The sequence below is a fragment of the Abramis brama genome (genome assembly GCF_963993115.1).
Source record: "Abramis brama genome assembly, chromosome: 6".
In the NCBI taxonomy this organism is placed as follows: Eukaryota; Metazoa; Chordata; class Actinopteri; order Cypriniformes; family Leuciscidae; genus Abramis; species Abramis brama.
In genome coordinates, this window is record NC_139968.1 from 26,776,673 (window position 1) to 26,796,596 (window position 19,924).

A 19,924-nucleotide genomic window follows, 5' to 3' on the forward strand; every position below is an offset into this window, starting at 1 on the left:
ACTTCAAAATGGCGGCAAGGATTTGGCAAGTGCTTAGTGAAGTTCGCAAGTGCGTGTCTAAAAGTGGACTGGAACGCAGCCTTAGATGGATCCTTTGCGGCCTACCCTATCCCAGAAATCTTTGTGCTGGATTTTTTTGAGAGAAATTGCCACAATACACTTTTAAATGTAGGTATTGGGTTTTATCTATAAAAATATGATATAATACAAAATGTAAAAAAAACAAAACATTTAAAGCTGTTCAAATGTTCACTTACATCTTAACAAGATGCAGTTTATATAGGTTATACTCTTTATTATCTACAGAAATGGACCATGGTGGACATAATTTGGTTTTGTTTACAGAATATAAGTCCATTACAAACGTTACTGCTGCTCGTCAACAGCAGCTGTCACAGTTGCGAGGCGACAAGAACAATCCTCCGTAAGCTAGACCGTCCCATTTAACAACGCTCATTTTGACCTTCGTAGCTTTTGAAGGCGTGGCATACTTTTGAAGGATGCAACCTCTGAAATGGGACACAGCTCTACAGTCTTTGATTTAAGGTGTGTTCGAACTTGAGATCGCTGTGCAGACTGGTCGATTTCAAAACGTTCAAAACGAAGCCTTGTTCAATGAAATAAAGTGACTTTGGCAGTTTGATACGTGCTCCGAATCACTGTTTTGAAACAAATGATTCGCAAAGGTTTCAAAGCTTCACAAAGCAGTGTTTCAAAAGCGTGCACAACAATCAGTAACTGAATTATTCAAATCATGTGGTTTGTTGAGGGAAGCAGGCGATAAAATGAACCAAAAAAATCATGTAGACTTGTATTGAAGGAAGAACTATTTCAAGAGACTGGAATATCTTAGAGACATGGTTATTGGCTATTTTGACTGAGGCTAGTGAGCAACCACCTACACTCTAAAAAAATGCTGGGCTGTTTCAACCCAACTTTGGGTCAAATATGAACAAACCCAGCCGTTGGGTTAAATTTTTAAATTACATTTTTAACCCAACGTTTGGGGTTGTCCATATTTGACCCAAAATTGGGTTAAAACAACCCAGTGTAGCTACCATCCAGAGCACCTTAGCAACTGCTAATTATTATAAAGTAATATAATAAAACTATATTGGAACACCATGGCAACCACCCTAACATAATACCGGTGATTTTTACACAAGCAAACACCACTTACCTTTTCTTCAGAAAAACAAATTACTACAGCATATAGACACAAGATATTAGACAGCACCAAAATAGAACTAGCAACATGCCCTCACACCTACATCTGCACGTTCACACACACACGGTTTTCATGATTTATAAGGACATTCCAATGATTTTTATACTGTACAAACGGTATATTCTATCCCCTAAACCCAACCCCTACCCCATACCTACCCATCACAGAAACATAATGTAAAACACTACATTTAAATAAAAACATAGTTTGGCCAATATTTAAGCCTCAACTAGTGAGGACTAATAAAATGTCCTCACTAGTCAGTTGTCATAATATTTCACTATATAAGTGAGGACATTTGGCCCTCAAAAGTATAGCTAAACTTGTACACACATACACATATTCTTGGTAGAAATCGCTTTTTCAGACTTGTAAATAAAACCACAATGACAAATTCTAGCTAAGAAAAGCTGCCAGTGCTGATAGGTCACGCCAGCTATTCCAGTAATGCTGAACCATGATGCAAGAGGCTATATAGGCTTGATCTTATGAGCCATTTACCAGCTTGTTGTTTAGTGGTTATAGTCAACATCATTTAAAGGGATAGTTCACTCAAAAATGAAAATTGTCATCATCAATTACTCACCCTCAAGTTTGGGTGTAGTGTACCCTCAAGTTTTATTTGTATAGTCACAGCGTGTACAAATAACAAGGTCACATGAGACACACCCATCTTCTAACCGTATGGGAACTATATTCTCAGAAGGCGAAGCACTGCTACTTCTGCTGTGCCTCATGTGTCTCATGTGACCTTGTTATTTGTACACGCTGTGACTATACAAATCACAACATGTAAATAGGAAAATGTTGGCATTATTTTGTCACTTTTTGGGAGCAGTATGCTAGCCGGAGCCGTTTACCTCCAGTCTTTGTGCTAAGCTAGGCTAGCGGTGGGTGCGTCAGACAGAGTTACGGCACACACAGAGATGAAAAGGGTATGTATGGACTTATCTAACTCTGGGGGATACGGTGAATAAGCTAAAGTCCCAGAAAGTCGGCGTGTTCCTTTAACTACCATCAGCTACTATGTTACCTCTAATGTAAATAAAAAAAAAAAAAATTATATACTGATAATATACAACAATGCCAAGATCTCTAGAAAGTGGTTTGTTTAAGTGATACTTATGTTCCACATGGTCGAGTGAGCAGTCCGATGGCGGTGACGTCTTCCACTGTATGTGCTGAGTAACAATGCAGTGGGAAAAGGAGCCGGAATCCGTTTTAACAGCCTTGAACACGAAGATAATGATGCTGATCTCCTGGAGCACCATAGGTTCCTAAAATCTGAAACACGCAGATGAGGCCTTGAAGTTTGTGCAGGGTTCCTTAACAATCTGGAACACACAGACAAAGTAACCTTGAAGTGAAGGTTCGCTCTTCTGAGCTTAACTTTGTTGCAAATGTCTGTTTGTCTTCTGCCTCTCTGGTTGATACACTTAGAACTTGGTCAATCCGCTTTTGTCTCTCTGGCATGGAGACTTGGGACGTGCTGTATCAATACTGTCTCGCTGGATGAAGACTTTGAACGTAGTGTTTGTTAATGTCTCTCTCCTCACAGACTGGAGGCTCAGAATGTGGTCGTATCTGTTGCTGCCTCATAAGCTGTAGACCCAGATCATGGAATCTTTTGTTGTCTCTCTGGACGAACCGGAGGGTCAGAACAGAAGTGTGTGCAGTGTATCTGCAATGTCTCATTCTGAATTTGGTTGATCTCTTTCTGTCTCACCTTCGCAGGTCTGAGACTCTAGGAATAAGGAGTGTCTGTGTCACAGTTCACATGTCTGTGTGATCATTCTGACATGTCTTTGTTGTGTTCCAGTCACTGGTCTGATTGCTCGTCAGCGTTGCCTAGCTACCAACTGCACTGAAGAGCTAATCAGACCAGCCGCACCTGCAGCTCGTTATTGTCAGTGTTGGCTGTGTTCCTTGTCAGATCATTTCTCGTTCTCATGTCTTGCAGTTCTGTTCCATCAGTATTCTCTCAAATCTTCTGTTCCTGTGTGTTTGCTTCCTGCTTGAGTCTGGATTATTGGCTGCCTTGCCGTTTCTGGATATTCACTGACTTCATTGATCGGCAGACATCATTCAGCCCATTGCAGCCTCCCTGCTGCCAAGGCCTGCTGCTATTCCTGCCCACCCTGCCTTGCTTATTTCTCCTGCTTATTTACAATTTTTTATTTACTGGATCCTGTGTTTTCTTACCCTAGCAATCTGTTTCAAGGGTACCTTTATCCCTTTCCGATGAGGAGATTGCAATTTGGTGCTTCTCCATTCCAGTGCTGTGATTGGCTGCTGGCATCAGAGGGGACACACACAGTTTGGCCCACCCTTCTTTCCACTGTGGAACTCATTTGCATTAAGCACACAGTTGGAAGTCTTTAACGTTTTACTGATGCATTTCTCACTTTCCAAACCAACACCTGAATACCTTTGGCAATATTCTAAACAAATATAGTCTAAATAAGATGTAAAAAGAATGACCTGTCATACATGCATTATTTCATTTGTTCATTTGCGTAAGATGTTGCTCTACAAATAGCTGTCACTGAGAATACTTGTTTCTCTGAATAAGTATGAAATGGATGTTTGTAGTTTACAGCATAGTTATGAATGGATTTGGATGGATCATTGTGGCCTCCCTGCATTTCAGCCATGGCTCTTGCATCCAAAAAGTCCTAAAGAATTTTTATGGTGGTTGGCTCAGACTTTAAGGATTAGTCTCATGATGGATGTAGGGCAGAAACTGCCAGTGGACCAATGAGAAGTCCTGTCCTTCCTGTGCTTAAGGTGTCTGTCAGTTGTCCTAGCATCGTTATCTGATAGTGTTGGACAGTTTGTTTGTGTTATTCCACCAAGATCCAATCAAAAATGTAGAAGAAATGTCCACTGTTACGGACATAAACTAGGTCCTGGAATGTGCTGTTCATAAGAACAAAATAAGATATTTTGAAGAATGTTGTTTACCAGACAGTTGACAGTAGCCATTGGCTTACATTGGAAAAAAATACCATGAAAGTCAATGGCTACCGTCAACTGTCTGGTTACCAACATTATTCAAATATCATCTTTTGTATTCAACAGAAGAAAGAAACTCATACAGGTTTGGAACAACATGAGGGTGAGTTAATGATGACAGTTTTAATTTTTGGGTGAACTATCCCTTTAACTACTGAAACTGTTGATAAGTTTCAGTGCTAAAACTGCAGTATGCTCAAGAGCGATTAGAGAGCAGATGGCTCTGTGTGCTTTCAAATTGCTCTCGCTGTACTTTTATGTCATAGACCGATGGCATCACCTCTTCAAGTCGAACACACCTGTTTTTAAACAAGTTTGCCTATCATTGGTTGGACAAACATGTAGCCCCCCCCCCCCCCCCCCATTTGGCGCCACTAGTGGCACAGAAATACACTGCAGATTTAAATGCCAAATTCACAAAGAAACATTCAGAAATTCAGGGTTATGACTAATATACTTCAATGTAAAAATAAATAACCTATTTACTAAAAATGAATGATACACATATAAGATCAACACCTTGTAAAATACTTTTGTCAATCTTTACATAAAAGAAGGTAATCAAGCCCACAAAAACAGCAAAACCTAATATTTCAAAATCAGACATAATCCAGTTATTAAAGTTATTGCATTTGAAAGAGTGGCACCAAAATTCACTTACATATATTACATTAAAATAATAAATTAAATTTCATTAATAAAAACAAAATGTTCTTTCAATGAAATGTTATACGAAGACATCCACCACCAAACAAAAACACACAATGTATGATGAAACTACTGTTTTTAATGTGCAGTTCCAATTCATTACACACATGAATGAACTCTTTCAAATTAATCTGGGTTTTCAAACCATTTAAAAGATGCTCTCAGCTTCAGCGATCACCTGAGTCTTGCATGCATTTTGAGACTAAAATTAATTTTAAATGGGATGTTGGGACTCCAAAATTTGGCCTGGTCCAGAAGCTGGCCATAAGAGGTATTAAGAGGGGGGACATGCAAGTACAAATCACTTTTCTGTATCCCAAGGGAGGAAATATGTCTAAACACTAATAGTGTAGATCTATACTACAGAATCATGCAAACTATTTAGTTTATAGACTCAATCACAGGACAAAATATCTGCGGAAATATTGCAAATAGAAATTGAATACTGTATATTTAACACTGATGCAATATATGTTAAAATTTTACATTTAAGAGTTGTATTTAGATTTGGAGACATGACAATTTAGGAAGGAATTTGGGACACTTTTGCCTTAAACGAGGTATACTGTACTTGTAGAAACGAAAAAAATTGTTCAGGTTCCTTTTGTCCATAAACTTCTGAAGTGGGTGGAAAGACGCATAAAACACAATAGGACTAGTTCGCACGAATTACGTACTACAGAAAACAAACCAGGAACTGCAGTGGAGATGTGGTGTGTTCAAGTAATTTCGAAATTGCCTTAATTTTGAGTCGCAGCAAGTATATATTTTTTTTCATGTCTTCATTAAACCTATAATTGCTCAATTGGCAATCTCAAAGTTATTGCAAATACAGTAATGTTCGACTAGACATGAATGCATCATCAATCAGTCCTCAACCTTCTGCGCAACTCTACAGAAAGTCCAATGATGTTCTACCGTGTTCTCATTGGCGCGTTCACTCATGTGATGAACTCGCGTGTTGCGAATAGTGAAGCCTTGCTTGGAGATGTACTCCACCAGATGTACGCGAAGGGATACCTCTTGGTGGTAGTCACATGGTCCAAAGGTAAAGGACACTTGAAAGTCTCTGGTGTCCATCATATGTTTATTCCATCTGGTGAAGCTGTTGGAGATGCCTTCAAGTAGTGCGTGAACTTTGGTGGTGATGGTGAGTTGGGTGATGATGACTGCCACCGGGTTCGAGTACTTGGAGAGCTTACGAGTACTTGACAGTTCTACCACTTGCTCAAAGGTGTCCAGCGGGTAGAGAGGTTTAGTGTCACCTAAACACTGGATCAAGGGCTCTATCTGGTAGAAGTCCGCTTCCTTTCGGAGGAGCTCTGTTTCTTTGAAGTCACATGGTAGAGTCAATTTTGAGGTGCGTAAAAAGTTCAAGACGTAACGGAATAGTGGACCGTCTCGATCTATGAAATAGTTGCCCTGGGCGTCTCGTGTGGTGGGAAAATCGCCTCGGAACATGGCGCCCAACATAGAGTCTGGATAACGCTGGAGGGTGGACAGCGAGGTGGTGTACAAATGGCCACCAACATTTAGGGTAACCGTATCCATCATCTACAACAAAGAAGAACATAAATAGTACATGTTCAAAGCATTAAAGATGCATTTTGTACCTTCTGAGAATGTCAAGATGGTATTTGTACACAACAAACACTCAACCATTCCCTGCTGAACACACAAGTTTAGTCCAAGATGAATTGCCATGCATAGCCATTTATTTGGTAGGCCTACTGCTCTTGTTGGTGGACCATCAAACTCATGCTCCAGCAAAACTTAAACCGGCTTGGTTTTTCATTGCAAAGCTGGTTGACCAAGAAAGACTTGGGGCCGGTTTCACAAAGATAGACTTTGACTATTGCTTAGATATAGTAGATAGTCAGACTTCAGATAGACATCGAAATAAGACCGTTGCACAAAGCACTTAAGACTCTGACTATCTTAAGTAGGACTACACTGCAATGCATTCTGGGTAAAATAAGACACTTTTCAAAACAAAAAACATGGCGGATCGAGTAAGCGGCGCATTCAACCGCTCAGTGCAGTTTACCCCAGCGGAAAATATGTGTTTGTTGGAGGAGTATAAATGACGGCGTATGTTTTTATGTTTCCACTGTTCGATCGCGCCCGTGCCTCTCTCTTTCTCTCTCTGACACACACACACACACTTCAGCATTGCAATCTTGACATCGCAGCCTGTTGCAGCATTCACACCAAACGCGAATAGAGCGTCAAATTCGCGTCTAGTTCGACGCTTGAACATTTTGAATCCATTCGCGCGTCCAAGGCGAATAGGACGCGCGTATAAAGCGAGCGTTTGAAGCGAAATAGACGGGCGTTCAGAGCTATGACTCCACTATGACTACTAGCTACCCCAGTTGCGTGAGCGGTGTATTGCATTTCACGCATCGCCCGTGCCGTGACGCTTGCGTCCACTGCTCAGACTATGAAAGGGAGCGCGTCGATCGTTGCTCGCGTTGACTATGTAACGGCCCTAACAGTTACAAGGACATTTTACTTGGGAATGTAATAACTGGAAGAAATGTTTAAATTATGAGCCATTTTCCCTTTTCTTTTGGCAGTTTGTAATTGATTGTGAACTGCTGGTTGCCAAGGTAACATAGAGTCTTAGACCTAAGTTAGCCTGGGGGTAAGGTGTCTAATTTTTTTGGTCTAAATTAAGTCAGTCTTTATTTTTGTGAAACAGTCTAACTTGCATTAGACTAGTCTATGAGCAAATTTTAGACTTGTCTAACACTATAGACCGGTCCAAAAATAGCTTTGTGAAACCGGCCCCAGGTTGGGGCCCAGCCTTGAAAACAATATTTGCTGGTTTCATCTGCACTGACAAAACCCTTAGGAACATCAGTTACTACAGAAATTATTGTTTGGTAAATTGAGCTTCAGGAAGAATGGATTGTAGTTTAAAACACCACATGAGCTGTGTTTGAATTCAAGCCTGTTCCTCATAAAACCTTGATCTCAGACAAAATGGACCACTGGGATAAGACAAAATGGCTGACCCTCAAAGCTTGGTTTCTTTTCTTTTTTTTTGAGCCATTGGAGATCCTGTTCTTAAGGTGGAAAGCACTTGTTTAGTTATGCCCTTGCAACTGTCTAGCAACTACCCAGAAGACCCTAGTAACCGCTGACCAACAGCTTAGCAACCAGCCTAAACAGCGTTTAGGATAAATGTGTCCATTATCTACAGCAAAGAAGAACATAAATTGTAGATGTTCAAAGTATTAAAAGATGTATGTTGTACCTGCTGAGAATGTCATTTGGTTTTTGAACTGATATGAAAAGACCAACTTAAATCAACAAAACGACCATACAGATCCATTGATTAGGTTCTGTTCTAGTTGGTGGACCATCAAATCCATGCTGGTCCCCAGCAAAACTTCACCCAGCTTGGTTTTTCTTGTAAAGCAGGTTTACCTATAAGGCTTGAAAACAACATTTGCTGTATTGAGCTGCATTGACAACACCCTTAGGAACAATGGTTTCTATGGTAACTATAGTATGGTAAACTGAGCTTCACACAAGTAGTATGGTAAAAAATGTTTTCGGATTCAACCCTGTTCTTCATAAAACCTTGGTCTCAGACAAAATGGACCACTGGTATAAGACAAAATGGCCGACCCTCAAAGCTTGTTTTCTCTTCCTTTTTGAGCCACTGGAGATCATGTTCTTAGGGCGGCAAGCATCCGTTTAGTAATGCTCAGTCAACTGCCTAGCAACTACCCAGAACACCCTAGCAAGTGATGGGAGAAACAAAGCTTTTCAAAACTTTTAATCAACTGAACCAATTGCTTTGTAAAATGTTTCGAAGTGCTCGAAACGCCACACGCTAGTGACCCCTGCTGGTCAGAACAGTGTAAATACAGCGAAAACTCAGTTCAAACAAGCATAAAAACAACTTTTACAAACAAATTGGATAATTTGGTTAATCAGACCAATAAGAGACTTTTAAAAAACAACTCTTCCTTTTTTTTCTTACTGAAATCACACGGCTTTGGCAGTTTGATACGCACTCCGAATCACTGGTTCGAAATATATGATTCAGAGATGTTCACAAAGCGTTTCGAAAGTGCCCATCACTAACCATAACAGCTTAGCAACCAGCTGGAACACCATAGCAATGCCCTAATAACCAGACATGGGCAGTATTTCAATTAAATGTATTTTAAATACGTATTTAATTACTTTAGTGTATTTTGTAATTTGTATTTTGCAGGTGTGGAAAAAATAAAATGTAGTTTGTAACAAAATATTTTGAGGGAGTGTATTTAGAGTATTTCAAATACTTAAATACTTAAGAAAAATCACCATATGCTTATCACCATAGTAAACGATTTTGCCATATTTTCAGTCTGATGTTGGCAATGGCAATGTCCAGGTTAGATGCACGAAAATCACGTGACACCCTGTAGACCGGGCTCCCTCCAAGAAGTGAATGAGTTTTGAACACAGGAGAAGAAGTGGCGCTGCTCCTCTTAAAAACGGCATTAAAGGGTTAGTTCACCCAAAAATGAAAATTCTGTCATTAATTACTCACCCTCATGTTGTTCCAACCCCGTAAGACCTTCGTTCATCTTCGGAACACAAATTAAGATATTTTTCATGAAATCTGAGAGCTGGATCACTCCTCCATAGGCTTCTAAGACATTATAACTTGCTGGCCCAGAAAATGTATTAAAGACATCGTTAATATAGTCCAATACAGCGGCTCAATCTTAAGTTTATAAAGCGACGAGAATACTTTTTGTGCGCAAGAAAACAACAAAAATAACGACTTTATTCCACTTTTCATTTCCTTCTCTCTGGGCCTCGAGTTTTTTCACATAGTATAACTGCGCAGCGCGTCTGAGTTGCATGTCACATGTAGGCTCACTATTGGCCGACGCTGGTCATGTGTGTGATGCGTGTGACGTGCAACACAGATGCGCTGCTCTAAAACACTACGTGAACTAACTCGAGGCCCAGAGAGAAGGAAATGAATAGTGGAATAAAGTCGTTTTTTTTTTGCGCACAAAAAGTATTCTCGTCGCTTTATAAACTTAAGATTGAGCCACTGTAGTCACTTGGACTATATTAACGATGTCTTTAAAGGTGAACTAAGTAACTTTTTTATCTTAACCGAACAGCTTCGGAGTCATTGGAATGGTTATATGACTGTTTTCGGGTTGAATGGTGGTCTTCTCGCACCCCTCGAGCGCCTGTGAGACGAAAAACCACCCTTGCAACTTTGGGCTGGCGGGCCGCAGCATCAGGAAGTACAGTATCGCGTGATATCAGATCTCGCGATGTAACAAACTGCTTTACGGCACTGCACACATATACTATCTAAACATTTATATGCTAGCCTTCTGTGTATTATACATACCTCAGTGGACATGGCTCCGTGTGTTCGCCGGGTTCTTTGAAAACAAATGCACATGACCAGCGGGAGAAGATGGGACGAGCCAACGAATTTTGACGACAGTGTTGTCAAATATCTATTCCGAAGCTGTAGGGGGAGCTCTATAGAGAAACCCGCGAGCAAAAAGCGAGAAAACAGCGAAGAAATCGGCAAAGCTGCATAATGCAGCTTTAATACATTTTCTGGGCCAGCAAGTTATAATGCCTTATGCCTATGGAGGAGTGATCCAGCTCTCAGATTTCATGAAAAATATCTTAATTTGTGTTCCGAAGATGAACGAAGGTCTTACGGGGTTGGAACAACATGAGGGTGAGTAATTACTGACAGAATTTTCATTTTTGGGTGAACTAACCCTTTAAGATTATTGTGGGAGTATTTTTGTATTTTCAAAATACTAATTACTTGTATTTTATTTAAATACATTTTTCACATCAGTATTTTGTATTTTATTTTGTTACATTTCATGAGCCAGTATTTGTAGTTTGTAACAAAATAGTTTTTGATGTATTTGTGCCCACCTCTGCTAATAACTACCCTATCAACGCCCTAGCAACCACCGAAAACAGTCTTGCAACTGCACAGCAAAGCGCATCAGAAAATATTTTTTTCATAAAAAAATAAATAATTTCTTGTTTTGCATATTGTTTACATTTGTTCAGTAAACAATGTTGGCATCGCCACAGACACCCTAGCAACAATGCAAAACACTCTAGAACTGCATAGCAAAGAATCCTAACCATATATTAACGCTAGAACAGGGAACATGAAAATATTAACTGAAAATGCTTACAGGATAATAATATAGGAGTGGGCTCTTTTTACATGGGAGCGGTGAGCATATTTATGAATACCCTAGCAACCACCCAAAACACTCTTGCAACTGCAGAATGAAAATAATTTTGCTGCAAAGCGCATCATAAAAAGATTTAGTACAATTTTTTTTTTTTTTTTTTTTTTTACATTTATACAGTAGAGTAAACAATGTTTTCGCTGTTTTGGTTTGAGAACCGCTGCGTTATTCTATACGTTCATATTTACCATGTGTGCCCAGTCTCCATTCTCCATGTGGCCAACTGGTCCTCTTCAACGCTGGTGACGAATGACGCTCTCTGCAGTCTTTATGGGGTATAAACACTTCACTAAAACTAAAGACATAGTTTATATATTTCAGTTTAGACAGCATATTCAAGTGCAATATCGATTAGATTACCATGGAAACGTATCATGAAATGAATGACGCAGCATATGAAGGACACCGAGGGTTTCCCTGCATCCCACCGACCACATATTGTAGCAAAATCTCAGATATGAACACGATATCATATAAATCAACTACGAAAAACTGCGACCTATCAATATTAACGAAATTACGAGATGATGCAGCACGCATTTAATTTATAGCGGCTGCAATAAAACCGTATTAAATGATACAAGACAAATATAATCGATCGCATTATATGAATACAAATGCTCAGTTATTACCTCGTTGAAAATACGTTAAATTTTAGGATTTAAGTCTCCTCGTCCGATGTACTTCAGTTGTTTCCTTTCGTCCCAAGCATCAGGAATATGGAGGACAAGGGGTTTAAACAAGGATAACGTTACTTTACTTCCCTGTGTAGTTTTTCGTGACTTTTCCAAAATACAGGAGCATTTTGAAAACCTTATGTTCAAAAACGACTAGTTCTGCTCAAGTAAAAGCTGTAAAATAACTGTAATGTTTATGTTGTGGAGTCAGAGAACAGGACAGGGACATCAATGTGGGATTAGCGGATAAGACACACCCACGACAGAAGCCCCGCCCACCACACACACACACACACACACACACACACACACACACACACACGCACACGCCCTTTCTTTCTCTCTCAGACCATCATCCAAAACACGTCAGTCAGCAGAACTGTTCCAGTACAAGTCCAATATGGTCCTGAAAAGCGTAATGTCAATATTTATGCCTTTCTTTTTTCGCAGTGTTTCATTTTAATTTTATATGGCAAGCCCTACATCTTTATGTTACTTAAACATTCAACAGAAATAAACCCAAAACTTCATCTAAAATTCTAACATTTATTTGTTTATGAGGACTTCACAATCATTCTTACAACCCAAAGTGATAAAGGTTTAATTTAGCTTACAGTGGAATTTACAGCATAATACACATGGTTGGTTGTTTATAGCCATAATAAACCTCACTATCATGACACAACCTCATTATAGAGTTGAAATTTGAAAATTTTAATATTGCGCCAATGAGGGAAGAGCCATGTAACAGAAAGATGAAAAAGAACATCCTATTCCTCAAACATTGATGCAGTAACGGGAGAGAACATGTATTTAATATGTAATGTGTCCTGAAATGGAGATAAATTAAACGTTCAAAGTCTTTTTGATGGAGAAGATGATGTCCTTGATTTGCGGTACGCTGTTGTCCTCCAAAATCTTGGCGTACGGCATTGGAATATCTACACCCGTGACTCGGACCGCAGGGGCGTCGAGGAAATTGAAGGCAGGACCTTGAATTAAAAAAGATAAAACAATAAATCTACGTGCTGAATAACACACCACTCTGGGTGTGTTTGGACTTTGGAATGACATACTCTCGACTATTTTTGAAAGAACATAATATGTAGTTAATGTAATTAATCATGCAACATCGTGAGGTCATGTGACAACAATATAGCACAACATTTTATTGCATTCTAAAATATAAAATAAAACAGTATCCAGTACGTTCTGAGCAAAATACAGCAAGTAGTGCGCTAGTATTTCACTTTGAACATAGCATCTGATGTCAAATGAGCATTATTGTTATATTTACCCTCCATGATCCGGGCAAGAACCTCTGCCCCGACTCCAAACTGAGGCCAGCCGCCCTCCACGGTGATGAGATGATTGGTTTTCATTATACTCGTTTCAATGGTTTCTGTGTCGAGAGGCCGGATGGTGCGCATGTTGATCACCTACAGACACAGACACTTCAAACTACTATTCAGTATGCTTATAGAAATTAATGTTAAATGTGAGCAAATACTGACTATGAATCAAATGTGTTTTGAATCACTTTTCCTTAAAAACTGTGTTTTGAATCAATCAAATGCGAGGAAATGGTGTTTAAAACCATTCCGGGCTGAAAGGATGATGTCATACCTCACATTCGATACCTTCTTTGGCCAAGACAGCGGCAGCGTCGAGACACAGGGTGACCATCCGGGAATGGGACACCACAGTGATGTGATTTCCTACAGCACACCACCAATATTAATATACACATCCACTCAGACCAATGACTCCAAAGTTGTGATTGATTGTTGTTCAAATAAGAGCGATTAACAGTGGCACTTATAGATTTTTCAAGGGATAGAAAAAGATAAATACTATTTGAAATATTAGAGTAAGAAAATTTAAATATAAATTATACATTAATATTCAATCATTTTAAATATTTCTCCTTAGTTGTGACAGGGTAATTAATTTATATTTAATAATAATATAAATGTGTTGTAAATCATCCTGTCATAACTGAAGCGGACCAAAAAAATATTTTAATCTCAATATTTTAATATTCACTGAAAATGTTTAATATTATAAAAATGAAATATGATTGAATAATATTAATATAAATTAGTTGCTATTATTATTTAATAATATTTTATTTTATAATAATATTTAAATATTTAATATCATAAAATAAAATATTATTGAATAATATTAATATAAACATGTTATTATTATTAAAAATAGAGATAGTAACCACCCTGTCACAACTAAAGTGGACTAAAAGATAAATAATTCATAAATGTGTCATTAATTGTTTCAGTAAATATTAAAATATTGACACATTTATGAATTATTTCTATTTTAATATTTACTGAAAATGTTAAATATTATAAAATGAAATATTATTGAAGAATATTAATATAAATGTGTTGCTATTATTATTGAATATTTTATTTTATAATAATATTTAAATATTTACTGAAACAATATCATAAAATAAAATATTATTGAATAATATTAATATAAACATGTTATTATTATTAAAAATAGAGATAGTAACTACCCTGTCACAACTAAAGTGGACTAAAAGAGAAATAATTCATAAATGTGTCATTAATTGTTTCATTAAATATTAAAATATTGACACATTTATGAATTTTCACTTTTAATATTTACTGAAAATGTTTAATATTATAAAATTAAATATTATTGAATAATATTAATATAAATGTGTTGCTATTAGTTTAATAATATTTTATTTTATAATAATTATTAAATATTTACTGAAACAATATCATAAAATAAAATATTATTGAATAATATTAATATAAACTTGTTATAATTATTAAAAAATAGAGATAGTAACTACCCTGTCACAACTAAAGTGGACCAAAAGAGAAATAATTCATAAATGTGTCATTAATTATTAAAATATTGACACATTTATGAATTATTTTTTCTTTTGGGTTTTCTTTTCTTTAGTTGTGACAGGGTAGTTACTATCTCTGTTTTTAATAATAATAACAATAAGTCTATATTAATTTTATTCAATAATATTTTATTTTATGATATTAAATTAAATATAAAAAATATGATTAAACTATCAGTAAATATTAAAATGCTGCCAAATTAATTACATATTTCTCTTTTGGTCCACTTTAGTTGTGACAGAGTTCATGTGTTGCGTGTGATTATTATTTTTTTCATATCAAACCCACCTGGTCTTTCAATCTTTGCTTTTCCAATAGGGATGAGGAAGTCTTTCGACTGAGATTCTTCGGACATGTCAAACGCCACGCCGTACATCAGCTCATTCTCCAAAAACACCACTGAAAGAGACACGATGTGACAGTCAGAGCGACATCTACTGTACATCCTGAACATCAGTCTCATCATGTGAGGAACTCACCAGGGTTGTCATCTCGGATGGCTGATTTCAGAAGGCCCTTGGCGTCTTCAGCACTCCAGGGACTGACCACCTTCAGACCGGGACAGTGTCCGTACCAGGCAGCAAAGCACTGGGAATGCTGAGCCGCCACGCCGGCCGAAGCGCCGTTGGGTCCGCGGAACACGATCGGGACGGACTGAAAGCCAGCAGACATGTAGTACGTCTTGGCAGCCGAGTTGATGACCTGGTCGATGGCTTGCATGGAGAAGTTGAAAGTCATGAACTCGCAAATTGGCCTCAAACCCGCCTGAAAGAGGATGTGGTTGGTTAGTTTGTGAACGTAGCTTTTAGATTGATTTATAATCGTCGCTTCAGGAAAAACTCACCATGGCAGCACCAACGGCGATGCCAGCAAAACCCATCTGCATGGATAAAGGAGGAAGATTCATTAAACCCAATAATTAAGACCACACGGAAACAATTTTCGCACAAGTATTTCATCATTCTCACCTCTGTAATGGGTGTGTCAATGATGCGTTTGTCTCCGTACTTCTTCCAAAGGCCTCTGCTAACCTGCAACCCAAAACAAGTCACTTTAAGGCCCTGTTTACACCTGGTATTAAGATGTGTTTTGGTCAATCGGATCACAAACAGACGAGGCAGACACATTCCCGTTTACACCTGGTGTTTTAATCCGTCTCTTTTGTCCACTTTCAACCACTTCAGTCGTGATTTCTTCAAGGGGAGGGTCTGCGGGTAAATGTATGGGTTTTTCAGATCTTTCGATCTAAAGGATTAAAGGGTTAGTTCACCCAAAAATGAAAATTCTGTCAGTAATTACTCACCCTCATGTTGTTCCAACCGCACAAGACCTTCGTTCATCTTCGGAACACAAATTAAGATATTTTTGATGAAATCTGAGTGCTGGATCACTTCTCCATAGGCTGCTAGGTGACCGAAACTTGCTGGCCCAGAAAAGTTATTAAAGAGATCGTTAATATAGTCCAAGTGACTACAGTGGCTCAATCTTAAGTATATCAAGCGACGAAAATACTTTTTGTGCACAAAAACAAACAAAAATAACGACTTTATTCCACTATTCATTTCCTTCTCTCTGGGCCTCTAGTTGGTTCACGTAGTGTTTTTGCGCTGCGCGTCTGTGTTACACGTCACCACGTAGGCTCACTATTGGCCGACGCTGGTCATGTGTGTGATGCGTGTTGACGTGCAACACAGACGCGCAGCGCAAAAACACTACGAGGCCCAGAGAGAAGGAAATGAATAGTGGAATAAAGTCGTTATTTTTGTTTGTTTTTGCGCACAAAAAGTATTCTCGTCGCTTGATATACTTAAGATTAAGCCACTGTAGTTACTTGGACTATATTAACGATCTCTTTTAATAACTTTTCTGGGCCAGCAAGTTTCGGTCACCTAGCAGCCTATGGAGAAGTGATCCAGCAATCAGATTTCATCAAAAATATCTTAATTTATGTTCCGAAGATGAACGAAGGTCTTACGCGGTTGGAACAACATGAGGGTGAGTAATTACTGACAGAATTTTCATTTTTGGGTGAACTAACCCTTTAAAGCTGCAGTCGGCAAGTCTGGCAGATTGGGTCGACTTAGCCAAAATTTTGAAATGTTTACAACTCTCATGCCCCTCCCCCACTACCAGCGAGCACCCTCCTATCGAGGTCGTGCTCGTCAGTGCGTGTGTACCTGATTTTCTGTGAACGTGTCCGTCTCTTCAGCATCGATCAACACCATGGACTCAGAGGTAGGCTGCCCTGGCTAATCTATCCATAGATAGCAATAACCGAGGAATTGGAAGCTTGTTAGTAGATTTTCTCTCCACCATCACGCTTCATGAAATCTTCAGGCGAACTTCAGGCGTGTCGTGTGCATGTGATATTGTAACGTGCGCGAGGGAGGGGGGATCTGTGGCGTGTGCACGACCTGTGATTGACAGTCAGATCTCACACCCCCCAGCACTGATTGGACCTGATGACCCGGGAGCGGTGGATTTTTGCAAAACAAATAACACGCTCCAGGTGGAGTTAGAAGCTCTGGTTTTTTCTAAAACCACCTTATTTATGTTGTTCTGTCGGATTATAGTGTCGATTTCACTGAATATGATCAAAAAAATGTTGCCGACGGCAGCTTTAAATAAGCTCATGCAATTTACTTATGAACGCGATCGGAGAAAACAGAGAGCATCAGCTTTCGCTTCTGCTCTGATAGCCGCGAGACCACACCAAAAACTGTGAGTGTGTGTTAGAAATCAGGAATGGTGAGAAAACATTGTGCTTGGTACATTTTTCATCGTCAAACCAAACTTGGGTCTTCAGCTAACAAAGTTTAAATCCTTTTTGGCTAGCGCGCTTCCCATGATGTTTACGCATTAGGTCAGTAGGTGGAGAGTAGACGGTCTTTTGTGGCTGTTCGAACACAAACGTGTTTTTTTTTACTACCTCTGGAAGTGGTCGAAAGTGGTCAAGCTCAAAACGATTCCGAGCCCGTTTACACCTGTATGTTGCGTCGTCCACTTGTGATCCAATCGGTGATCCGATGCTTTGGAGCTATTGATTCACCTTATATGCACCGTCATACTGTGCAACTTCCTCTCCGAGGAGAAAAACCCGCTCATCCCTCTCCAGCTCCTCATCCAACGCCTGGTTGAGAGCATCTCGGACCGTTACCTGCAAAAATCAAGAGCGTGTTAATGCATATAGAACGTTTTCCAACAAAAAATGCAGTAATTGTACATATATCACATGGTAAATCATGGTTCTCAATAAAAATCATATTCATTACTATGAGTTTTACATGGTGGCATATTTATAAAAAAATAAAAAAAACATAATAAAATTTCCAGAAAACATAACATACCAGTGTACATGTCAAAAAACATAATGAATAAACGAAAACATAATGGGTTTTCCTATGATACAAGCAAAAAAATTGTTTAAATATTGTAATTAAATGCTTTCCCATGGTACATACAGAAAAACAACTGTGCCCAAGGGCAAGAGAAGCATCTATTTACAGAAACCAAAATCAATGATTTCTACATCAGTTGCTTCACTGTTCAAAAATAAGATATAAGAATGACGCGGTTTCATTAATGGTGAAAAATGTGACCTGACCAGTTTTACTAGGTTTAACTTTTCATGTTGTGTCATCAAATAGGGTCAATAAGGTCAAAATAAATATCAGATAAATGCACATCCATTTAAATATGCTGACAACATGATCTGAAATATCAGTTATTAATTATAATCATTAATGTTGTAAAATAATTGGCAATATATAATTATTATAAATGAACTAACTTAGTAAAAAACATTAACTATAATTTCTTATTAACAATATTTACAGTATAACCACAAGATCCGTACTTGTATATAAAATACTAAAACAACAACATGGCAAAAAGCGTGGTAGACGTCCATAAATCATGGTAAAATGTAAAAAAATAAATAAATAAATAAAATAAAATAAATATACAAAACACTATAGTATTCATGATACAGATAGTATACATGATAAAAAATTATAAATACATCATTAATATGGATTAATTTAGCTTGATAAATATGGAAAAACTATAGCATTACCATGGTATATTACCAAAATATGTCCAATAAAACTTGGTAAATTAACAAAACACCAAAGGTATTGCAATAGTACACACACACACACATATTATATATATATATATATATATATATATATAAACAAAAAGACATGGCTTTACCATGGTACATATGGAAAAACTATGATATTACCATGGTATATTTGCAAGGAGTGTCAATCAAAACATGGCAAATGTCCAAAACACCAAGGTATTACCATGGTAGTGATGGTACATATATAAAACAAAACACGGCTTTACCATGGTACACAAGGAAAAAACTGACATTACCATGATACATTAGCAAATAATTTAAATTAAAACATGCCAAATGTTTAAAATACATGGTATTGCGTAGTACACACCCAAAAAAACATGCTACTACCATGGTGTTTTTGTTAGTATTCTTGACATGTTCTTAACAGTATTCTTAATGCTTAGTATTCTTAACAGTGACCATTAATCGGTTGACCAAACGTACTAATAATCAACACATTTTAAAGCCTCTTCCTCGCGGTTTTATGTTTACTGTGACACAGCATCTGTGAAGGTGAGAGGAGCAGCAGCATCACTGACCTGTACCGCAGCCGGCTGAGTCCTGTGAAACTCCCTCCGCAAAGCAGCAGAAACGGCATTCTGAGAGACAAACACACAGCCAATATCTGTCGTAAAACTGTCCTCTTATAAGTACAAGCGTAATATGTTGCTAAGATTCCATATTTCCACATAAATACCTTCCCCGAGCGCAGAAAACACCTCAGAGACGCCATGTTTCACTGTCCTCTGTGTGGAGGCGGGGCTGTCATGCCAGCGGCTTCGGCCAATCAGAGAGCGCGTTGTAAAAACAGAACAGGAAACACAGTGACAGCGACCAATCAAAGTAGCTGACTCATGACATCAACGGAAGCTTCATTCAGGCTGTCATTGGGCGTCCAAGGGCAAGAGAAAAATCTTTTTATAGAAAACAAAAATCGATAGTTTCTAAATCAATTGCTTCACTACTTTTTTTTTTTTTTAAAGGATAAAAGT

The 19,924-nt window shown here is 38.2% G+C and overlaps 2 protein-coding genes across 3 annotated transcripts; both read right to left on the reverse strand.

Moving 5' to 3' along the window:
- Window positions 1-5,012: 5,012 nt before the first annotated feature.
- Window positions 5,013-12,186, reverse strand: kctd6a (potassium channel tetramerization domain containing 6a). 2 transcript variants are annotated; one of them, XM_084118271.1, is made up of 3 exons: window positions 11,853-12,186; window positions 11,409-11,486; window positions 5,013-6,505 (listed from the first exon to the last, which is right to left on the reverse strand). In XM_084118271.1, the coding sequence occupies exons 2-3, from the start codon at window positions 11,433-11,435 to the stop codon at window positions 5,819-5,821; spliced, it is 714 nt and encodes a 237-aa protein (XP_083974397.1). In that variant the 5' UTR covers window positions 11,436-11,486; window positions 11,853-12,186; the 3' UTR covers window positions 5,013-5,818. The 2 variants fall into 2 exon arrangements, with proteins under 2 accessions (XP_083974397.1, XP_083974396.1); XM_084118270.1 differs by having other exon boundaries at window positions 11,409-11,515; window positions 11,853-12,185.
- Window positions 12,187-12,429: 243 nt separating this feature from the next.
- Window positions 12,430-19,728, reverse strand: pdhb (pyruvate dehydrogenase E1 subunit beta). The gene is made up of 10 exons (XM_084118214.1): window positions 19,630-19,728; window positions 19,472-19,531; window positions 17,853-17,960; window positions 15,772-15,834; window positions 15,648-15,683; window positions 15,283-15,568; window positions 15,092-15,202; window positions 13,524-13,615; window positions 13,195-13,336; window positions 12,430-12,889 (listed from the first exon to the last, which is right to left on the reverse strand). Exons 1-10 carry the CDS (start codon window positions 19,663-19,665, stop codon window positions 12,744-12,746), a joined length of 1,080 nt encoding a protein of 359 aa, XP_083974340.1. The 5' UTR covers window positions 19,666-19,728; the 3' UTR covers window positions 12,430-12,743.
- Between the last annotated feature and the right edge of the window lie 196 nt (window positions 19,729-19,924).

What these genes read in the sequence shown, in the direction of transcription:
- kctd6a (XM_084118271.1), bottom strand. Translation starts at nt 11,435, where the DNA reads ATGGAGAATGGAGACTGGGCACACATG. An exon ending in ATGGAGACTGGGCACACATG is followed by an intron (nt 6,506 to 11,408) that starts GTAAATATGAAC and finishes TCTTTGTTGTAG; the next exon opens with ATGATGGATACGGTTACCCT.
- pdhb (XM_084118214.1), bottom strand. Translation starts at nt 19,665, where the DNA reads ATGGCGTCTCTGAGGTGTTTTCTGCGCTCGGGGAAG. An exon ending in TTGACACACCCATTACAGAG is followed by an intron (nt 15,684 to 15,771) that starts GTGAGAATGATG and finishes TTATCCATGCAG; the next exon opens with ATGGGTTTTGCTGGCATCGC. An exon ending in TCTTGCCCGGATCATGGAGG is followed by an intron (nt 12,890 to 13,194) that starts GTAAATATAACA and finishes TTTTAATTCAAG; the next exon opens with GTCCTGCCTTCAATTTCCTC.